The 10,000-nt window shown below is 41.4% G+C and overlaps 1 protein-coding gene across 2 annotated transcripts in view; it reads right to left on the reverse strand.

Annotated features, from left to right (window-relative positions):
• Nucleotides 1-10,000, reverse strand: part of LOC138042119 (tetratricopeptide repeat protein 28-like) — a 29,184-nt gene that overhangs the window by 1,862 nt on the left and 17,322 nt on the right. For both annotated transcript variants that reach the window (XM_068887880.1, XM_068887878.1), the window contains 2 exons: nt 702-6,116; nt 1-206 (listed from right to left, as the gene is read on the reverse strand). The exon at nt 1-206 is cut by the window's left edge and continues 1,862 nt beyond it. In XM_068887880.1, coding sequence (XP_068743981.1) covers nt 187-206; nt 702-6,081 — 5,400 coding nt within the window. In that variant the 5' untranslated portion in view covers nt 6,082-6,116 and the 3' untranslated portion in view covers nt 1-186. The remainder of the gene's footprint in view (nt 207-701; nt 6,117-10,000) is intronic.

The following is a 10,000-nucleotide window of genomic DNA, read 5'->3' on the forward strand; positions in this document are numbered from 1 at the left end:
GCACAAATGTAAGGATTTGGACAGTATCTTGATACTACTGAAATCTCATGGTACTTTAACTATAATTGGCATGATATCTTTAGTCTGACTGCTACTGAGGCATCAATGATCGAATTGTTTTCAATAACTCATATAATCGAAGAAAGGAAAATAACATATCAACGTCTCAGAGTCCAAGTAGGTTTTTCACGTTTTGGACATCGTTTCTAAAAAAGAAAAAAAAGAAAAAACAAGGAAGAAAGAAACAAGTAGTGGGTTAAATGGCAATAAGGAATTCGTTCTGATTTGCAAGTAAATAAATAAATATAACAATTTTCTTAATTCATGAAACTGTTTGTGCTTAGTTAATAGAAACAATTCCTATTCAGTTTACTTTGACATGTACACTTAAGGACCTCAATAGCTCACTTCACTTGATATAAGCAACTGGCAATGACTGATCAGGTTCACTGTCAGTCCATCCTAACACGGTTCAAACAGCTAGCTATCTGCAGGAAGGCCGAAGTAGCTGACTCGGTGAATGCAGACATTATTTATTTAATTCAGGTATTAGCCAAAGCAGTTGGAATAAAAATAACCACACTGGCAACCGATTTTAAAACTGTGAAGAACGTACCTGCTCCTTTCGACAACTTCCTGATTAAAAACAGGAACAAGGTACAGGGATTCAATCATTAAAGTCATATTTAAATAGCACTTACCATTCTTTTCGTGTTCGGGTTGCCCAAATTCAAAGGTGACATCATCACCAATTAGCACAAATGGCGCCCAGTATTCTATGGCGGAATATTTCTTTGTCTCCCGAAGAGATCTCATAGCTTGGTGAAGAGCTGTACTTGCACTTTTTCTATGTGCCAAGTGTTGGTAGAAGCTCTTCATGAACATAAAGGTCGCGCCGTCGTCAATTGCCCAGAGGGCCACCAGAACAGACCGGGCACCAGCACACAGGAAAGCCCTGGCTATTCCCACAATACCCTCAGATTTTAGCTCTCCCTGACCACTATGACAACAACTCAGCACAACCAGTCTTGCCTGAAGACGAACTGCGTGAACATCACTCAACAATAACATGTAATCTTCCTCTTCAGGGATCTGGGATTTGCGTTCTGGGTTTGGGGCCAAAGCAATTTCTCCAAAGTTGTCATCACCATGTGCAGCAATGTGGATTAAAGCAACAGACTCCATTCTTTTCAGCACGTCAGCTTTGGTTGCATCTTTTCCTGTAAGAGGCACGGTCTGCAGAAGTTCTCCAATCATATCCACCTCTTTTTTCGCACATGGCAGCTGTGCATACATGGCTTCACCGGTGCCATAAGTGACTTCCTTCAAGCACGGATCGCCCACAAGCAGCGCTTCACTCTTACTTTGGAAGTCGTCAGGTGAACTGGCGATCAATTTTAAAGTGGTCAGCGAGGGAATTGCACGGATCCTGACAGAGTCACTCAATGCAGGAAAAGGAGCCAGGCAAAAGTGTCCATCAGGAACAAAGACTAAGTCATCACCCTCAAGCAAGTCTGCAATAGGACTTACTAAGACATCATACAACGGCTGCAAAGAGTGCACAGAGAAGCTCAAGGACTGAACGGTTTGTTCAACAGCTTCCCCACTGCTCGAGACGTTGCTGGGCTGTCTATTAAGTGAACGATTCTCACATCGTACAACTGTCCCCACATTAATCTCTTTAAAAGTACTTTTCATCAAAGAGTAGGCACTTCCTTTTTCGATTTTACTTTGTCTAAAAATTATCCCAATATCTTCACTTAGCAACCAGAAGTTGATCATGTTCCCTTTAAGTGCTGTGAAAACAGTTTGTGAAGGTAGATCGTTTATAACCAAAGACATAGTTACCTTCATCGTACATGTATGTTTCTCATCAATGCCGTATTTCATCTTCAAAATATCTGCCAAAGCCTGTGCTCTCCCTTGCTCAGCAGCATACAAAGCCTCATCAACCTCTCCATTCTTCAAGAGTGCTGTCCACAGAGCAGTGTACGCAAACCCATTTGTGTCACGAAAGCTAATTTTCCATGCATCCTCTGACTGAAGAAGACGCCTTGTTTCTTCAAAATAATGAATGCTTAGACGATAGTAGTTGAGAGCTTTCATCAAGGAGTCCAAAAATTCATGAACAACACCTATCCAATAACACGCGCTGGCCTGCCCTATTGGGTCCCCTACCTCTTTGGCAATACTAAGATGTTGATTGTGGTAGACTATGGCTTGCTTAAGATCACCAAGACTTTTATAAGCGATGCCGAGATTGGCATAGGCTCCTCCTTCTCCTGCCCGGTCTCCTAACTCTTTGGCAATACTAAGATGTTGATTGTGGTAGACTATGGCTTGCTTAACATCACCAAGACTTCGATAAGCATTGCCGAGATTGGCATAGGCTCCTCCTTCTCCTGCGTGGTCTCCTAACTCTTTGGCAATACTAAGATGTTGATTGTAGTAGACTATGGCTTGCTTAACATCACCAAGACTTTGATAAGCATTGCCAAGATTGCCATAGGCTCTTCCTTCTCCTGCCCGGTCTCCTAACTCTTTGGCAATACTAAGAAGTTGGTTGTGGTAGACTATGGCTTGCTTAACATCACCAAGACTTTGATAAGCATTGCCGAGATTGCCATAAGCTCCTGCTTCTCCTGACCGGTCTCCTAACTCTTTGGCAATACTAAGATGATGATTGTGGTAGACTATAGCTTGCTTAAGATCACCAAGACTTCGATAAGCAATGCCGAGATTGCCATAGGCACTTCCTTCTCCTGCTCGGTCTCCTAACTCTTTGGCAATACTAAGATGTTGATTGTGGTAGACCATGGCTTGCTTAACATCACCAAGACTTCGATAAGCATTGCCGAGATTGGCATAGGCTCCTCCTTCTCCTGCCCGGTCTCCTAACTCTTTGGCAATACTAAGATGTTGATTGTGGTAGACTATGGCTTGCTTAACATCATAAAGACTTTGATAAGCATTGCCGAGATTGGCATAGGCTCTTCCTTCTCCTGCCCGGTCTCCTAACCCTTTGGCAATACTAATATGTTGATTGTGGTAGACTATGGCTTGCTTAACATCACCAAGACTTTGATAAGCATTGCCGAGATTGCCATAGGCTCTTCCTTCTCCTGCCCGGTCTCCCAACTCTTTGGCAATACTAAGATGTTGATCGTGGTAAACTATGGCTTGCTTAACATCACCAAGACTTCGATAAGCATTGCCGAGATTGCAATAGGCTCTTCCTTCTCCTGCCCGGTCTCCTAACTCTTTGGCAATACTAAGATCTTGATTGTGGTAGACTATGGCTTCCTTAACATCACCAAGACTTTGATAAGCATTGCCGAGATTGGCATAGGCTCCTCCTTCTCCTGCCCGGTCTCCTATTTCTTTGGCAATACTAAGATGTTGATTGTAGTAGACTATGGCTTGCTTAACATCACCAAGACTTTGATAAGCATTGCCGAGATTGCCATAGGCTCTTCCTTCTCCTGCCCGGTCTCCTAACTCTTTGGCAATACTAAGTTGTTGATTATGGTAGACTATGGCTTGCTTAACATCACCAAGACTTCGATAAGCATTGCCGAGATTGCAATAGGCTCTTCCTTCTCCTGCCCGGTCTCCTAACTCTTTGGCAATACTAAGATCTTGATTGTGGTAGACTATGGCTTCCTTAACATCACCAAGACTTCGATAAGCATTGCCGAGATTGGCATAGGCTCCTCCTTCTCCTGCCCGGTCTCCTATTTCTTTGGCAATACTAAGATGTTGATTGTAGTAGACTATGGCTTGCTTAACATCACCAAGACTTTGATAAGCATTGCCGAGATTGCCATAGGCTCTTCCTTCTCCTGCCCGGTCTCCTAACTCTTTGGCAATACTAAGTTGTTGATTATGGTAGACTATGGCTTGCTTAACATCACCAAGACTTCGATAAGCATTGCCGAGATTGGCATAGGCTCCTCCTTCTCCTGCCCGGTCTCCTAACTCTTTGGCAATACTAAGATGTTGATTGTGGTAGACTATGGCTTCCTTAACATCACCAAGACTTCGATAAGCATTGCCGAGATTGGCATAGGCTCCTCCTTCTCCTACCCGGTCTCCTAACTCTTTGGCAATACTAAGATGTTGATTGTGGTAGACTTTGGCTTGCTTAACATCACCAAGACTTTGATAAGCATTGCCGAGATTGCCATGGGCTCTTCCTTCTCCTGCCCGGTCTCCTAACACTTTGGCAATACTAAGATGCTGATTGTGGTAGACTATGGCTTGCTTAACATCACCAAGACTTCGATAAGCATTGCCGAGATTGGCATAGGCTCCTCCTTCCCCTGCTCGGTCTCCTAACTCTTTGGCAATACTAAGATAATGATTGTAGTAGACTATGGCTTGCTTAACATCACCAAGACTTTGATAAGCATTGCCGAGATTGCAATAGGGTCTTCCTTCTCCTGCCCGGTCTCCTAACTCTTTGGCAATACTAAGATCTTGATTGTGGTAGACTATGGCTTGCTTAACATCACCAAGACTTCGATAAGCATTGCCGAGATTGCCATAGGCTCTTCCTTCTCCTGCCCGGTCTCCTAACTCTTTGGCAATACTAAGATGTTGATTGTGGTAGACTATGGCTTGCATAACATCACCAAGACTTTGATAAGCATTGCCGAGATTGCTATAGGCTCTTCCTTCTCCTGCCCGGTCTCCTAACTCTTTGGCAATACTAAGATGTTGATTGTGGTAGACTATGGCCTCCTTAACATCACCACGACTTCGATAAGCATTGCCGAGATTGCCATAAGCTCGTCCTTCTCTTGCCCGGTCTCCTAACTCTTTGGCAATACTAAGATGTTGATTGTGGTATACTATGGCTTCCTTAACATGACCAAGACTTTGATAAGCATTGCCGAGATTCCCATAAGCTCCTCCTTCTCCTGCCCGGTCTCCTAACTCTTTGGCAATACTAAGACTTTGATTATGGTAGACTATGGCTTGCTTAACATCACCAAGGCTTTGATAAGCATTGCCGAGATTGCCATAGGCTCCTCCTTCTCCTGCCCCGTCTCCTAACTTTTTGGCAAGACTAAGTTGTTGATTGTGGTAGACTATGGCTTGCTTGACATCACCAAGACTTCGATAAGCATTGCCGAGATTGCCATAGGCTCTTCCTTCTCCTGCCAGGTCTCCTAACTCTTTGGCAATACTAAGATCTTGATTGTGGTAGACTATGGCTTGCTTAACATCACCAAGACTTCGATAAGCATTGCCGAGATTGCAATAGGCTCTTCCTTCTCCTGCCCGATCTCCTAACTCTTTGGCATTACTAAGATGTTGATTGTGGTAGACTATGGCTTGCTTAACATCACCAAGACTTTGATAAGTATTCCCGAGATTGCAATAGGCTCCTCCTTCTCCTGCCCGGTCTCCTAAGTCTTTGGCAATACTAAGATGTTGATTGTGGTAGACTATGGCTTGCTTAACATCACCAAGACTTCGATAAGCATTGCCGAGATTGCAATAGGCTCTTCCTTCTCCTGCCTGGTCTCCTAACTCTTTGGCATTACTAAGATGTTGATTGTGGTAGACTATGGCTTGCTTAACATCACCAAGACTTTGATAAGCATTGCCGAGATTGCTATAGGCTCCTCCTTCTCCTGCCCGGTCTCCTAAGTCTTTGGCAATACTAAGATGTTGATTGTGGTAGACTATGGCTTGCTTAACATCACCAAGACTTCGATAAGCATTGCCGAGATTGCCATAGGCTCTTCCTTCTCCTGCCCGGTCTCCTAACTCTTTGGCAATACTAAGATGCTGATTGTGGTAGACTATGGCTTGCTTAACATCACCAAGACGTTTATAAGCGATGCCGAGTTTGCCATAGGCTTTTCCTTCTTCTTCCCTGAAACCTATTTCCTTAAAAATGGCTAATGCTTGTGTGTAATTTGTTATGGCTTGATTAAAGTCAGCTGCGGCATGATAGTATGTACCGAGTTTGAAACAAGCCAAACCCTCGCCTTGTCTGTCTCCCTCCTTTCTTGCAATGCAAAGCTCTTGCATGTGCCTCTCCAAATCGTGCATTTTTCTATCCACCATTTTTTATAATCAACCAGGAAGGTTTTCTCAGCAATCTGGGGTACACCAAGAATGCAAATGAACGAAAACACAAATAAGTTCAAGTGCCACTACAACGAAAATTTGAAAACAGACGCACTAAATTGGTATCGTGCCAATTTTTATCTCAAAATTCCCACGGAAAGTATGATTATTGTAACATAGTTTTTCGGTTTTTGCTCTCCGCCATTACTCGAACGGCAAATGACCATGAGCAAGGAAAAGGGTTGGGTCTAGCTGGATCGCCTAAAGCCTGACGTCATATGCGCAATGCTCAAAATAAATGCAGCTAATTTACCATGCCGTCTATGAGATGTGAGAGATCGCCGAGTTGCTTTTTGCTGATATTATATACATCACTCCTTGATCGACTTGTTCGCTTTGTCAAACGCCCACGAAGCGAAGACCGCTTACAGAATAATCGCAGTCTTCTCCAATGCAGTCCGAGTAACGACGGACAGATTGTTAGCGGTTTTTGGCTGGCTATTTCCCGACTTATCTCGCTTCTATCGTTCCAAATTTAAATGCATTGTATTATTTTGAACATATTGACTTAATTGACGTTGAAAAAATTCGAAAAGAAAACCAAAAATGTTCGTCTTAGTGGCACTTTCAATGTCCTGACTACAGGATGCTAAACCAGCACAGCAAGATTAATTGAACAGGAAAGGAATAAATATCTTAAGCCAGTATTTCAAAAGAAAATAACTTTCTTCATCAGGGGTTTCCAAGGAATGATTTCGGCTTACGGAGACTGTCATTACAGAATAAAGAGGAATATAGCCTGTAATGTGATGAAATACTTGGGTACTTAACAGACTAAGTGCATTTTATACAATAATAATCAAGGAACATTAAAAACTAGAAATTAAGGAAAAAACAGCCTATAGGAACACGATGACATCCCGCAGGAGGTATGTAGCTGACACCAAAAAGACAGGAGGAGACGTCATTATGAGTGTAATATTCAATTTTCTGAAATTGACATCAAAATCTTTTTTTTTTTTTTTTCAGGTCTAAATCTACCATTATTGGATCTGGAAATTCAATCACTGGTTTTCCGTCATAGTTTTTTTCTCTAACCTGGTTAATCCATGTCTTTTGATCCAGGGACTTTAAAATGAACTAATTGAATTGCTAACACGTTTCCAATAGGAAAGGCTGCTCGTTAGGGCAAAATCGGCTGTTTTTACTCTAGAGACACATGATCCGGCCGTCCGAATTATGCCTTTCTCCCTCCTTCACTACCAACGATGTAGATGTTTGTTTGTGAGTGAGCCTTGAGTAATAAGCCTCTATGTTTGTTTTCAAGCTTTCCCGATGTTTCCTCGTATTTCTCGGCATTGTTTAAAAAAATAGGCACACAATGCATACATGTGGGTAGCCACTTAGATATCGTACTACCAATGGAATGTTTAAGTGCATTGTTCGTTGTTATTATGGTTCAAACCATTCACTAATCTGCATCTGCAAATTTGCAGGAAAATCCGTGGCAACAGTCCATGATCGTAGTAAACACTGGTAGAATGCAATTCAACATCCCTAATTTAGCATCGTAAAGCACCGTATGCAGTAGTTATGATATCAGTCTAAAAAGTCACACTTTATACCGCTGTCTACTATCACTAGTGTATAACAGTCTGCCAACCAAAATATTTCAAACAGCAAATACCAGTAAATGTGTTTAATTACATTCATTTCATATTTAATGCACATAGTTTCTCAGTGAGTAATTAACCCATTGACTCCTGGGGTTTCCCCATTGACGAGTAAAATCGTCTGGCGTTAGACAGAGTAAAATACTACATATGGCTGGTTTGGGTATCAAAGGGTTAAGTTAAATAATTACATGAATTAAGTACAATTTCAGGAATACGCATAAAATAGTGAGAGGTTTCATAATATTGAAGATATCCATAATCATAATGAAAGCTTGTTTACTTGCTTATTATCCAAAATAGCAATCGCCACAATTTTATTCATGATTGATTTTGGAAGAGGCGTGGTCCAGTGGTTAGGGTGCTGAGTTTGCATGCGGTTGACCCCTAGATTCAAATTCCGTTCTAACCAAACTTTTGGTTGTCCCGAATTCAACTCTATTGTTCTCAAAACTACAAACATAAAAGCAGCAAACCACTAGACTAGCTTAACAGGCTCATAAGATGTCATTAAGCAACCAGGTTGATTGAATAGGAAATTGATTAATGTTTTATCAATCACAACCATCGAGCTTAGGAATTTTCAGGGGGGTTAACTCAAACTGATCCAACATTTCAATCAAGATCGTAAATTTCCGTATCTGCAGACAAAACATTTCGATCATTATTAGTAGCAAAATGACACTGTTTGTTAACCTACATTGTACAGAATGGCTTCGGCTACTACTGTTTTATTGTGACATTCCTCTGTAGGCAAAGGTACCCCATTTTCTCTACTGACTTGAGTCCCGCAGCCACTCTACACTTTATCCTAATCTAACTGATTGGTTCCTAAAGATGGAAGCTTGAGCCTTATTATGTGGAATATTTTCATTGTCAGGGTTGAATAAGCCCCTTTGCTTGGGATGAATATACATTCTAAATAATAAAGACATTTTCAACTCCTGGGTTATACTAAACAAACAAATGATACAGTAAATAAACGAACACACAAGTATTAACTGAAAACACTGAAATTAACAATTTCAACCCGAGATTATTACTCGGAAAAATTCCAACCGCATATTAATTATAACCCAAGCTAAAATTAACCCTGGCATTTTGCTTTGAAGACACAGGATGAAAAATTTTCCATGCAATTCTGCGTAATCAGGCCGAAAACAAAAAGGCATCTACTGAAGACTAGTTAAAAAGTCGCAAAGCTGGCTGCATTTTCATGCAAATCACTTATGTCGTTTCACTTTACTTTTAAGAAATTTATTGTTGGAAATTAAAAATTAGATCACTAAACTGTAAACCTGTGAGGTATTAAAATTTACAGAATGCTGCCCTATTTCCCGGACACTTACACTTCACGGTTCCGCATGTATTTTGTTGTTTTAAAAACGAAACAAATCCGAACGACGCGTTCCAAAGACTTATTGATTAGTCTGCTTGCGTTTGTTCTTTTCGTGACCGAGCTACGTTCCATTTAGATGGGAAGATTCAAGTTTTCCTTGAGGTAAGTTAAATTTGTTTCTTATCAATTTTTATCACGCATCGATCGAGTTGTTGTTATCATTGTCAAAAGCGGTCTGTTCTCGCAAAATGCGCGATAGATCACTGTTTTTTCGTCATAGGTCAAGCTAAAAGGTATGTTCTTAAACATGTAAGAATTTTCCGTTTGCAGTTTTGTATCTCCGTGCAAAAAAATTTCCGAAAATAGTGGCAACAGACTGTACTGCACCATATTCGCCAACCAAGGTAAAGTTGTAAATTTTTGATCGAATGGACAATACGAGCGACGCCGTGTACCAAAAATATGGAAATTACTTCGAGCAAATCAACAAAAATGGCAATTAAGTATAGCAAAAATTACAGAGATAATTTAACCCCTCGGGTAACTCCGGCTCTGGGCCCAACTGGTTATAGGAGGGTGCTCAGAGATCTCTCGGGATCTCAACCTTGCTCCCAGAGGTGAAATGGGAAAGCGACAACCGCCTTGTCAGCGGTAAAAGTCCTAGCCGAAGGCTAGGCAAACAAAAGCCAACCGAGCACCCTCCGACAAGGGTTTTGTTTTGCGCCGTTACGTTTCATGCAACAGTCACGCGTGACAAGTCACGCAACTTTGGCTCATTTACCCTCATCTGGGAAAATTCTCAACAAAACATAGGTTAAAAACAATTACAGCCAGGCACTGTATCATAAATGTTTGGTCTTTGGTTACTTTTCTTTGTATGTATATGTTTAGGCTTCACGAGTAA

The sequence above is a fragment of the Montipora capricornis genome, chromosome 3 (genome assembly GCF_036669925.1).
Source record: "Montipora capricornis isolate CH-2021 chromosome 3, ASM3666992v2, whole genome shotgun sequence".
Lineage (NCBI taxonomy): Eukaryota > Metazoa > Cnidaria > Anthozoa > Scleractinia > Acroporidae > Montipora > Montipora capricornis.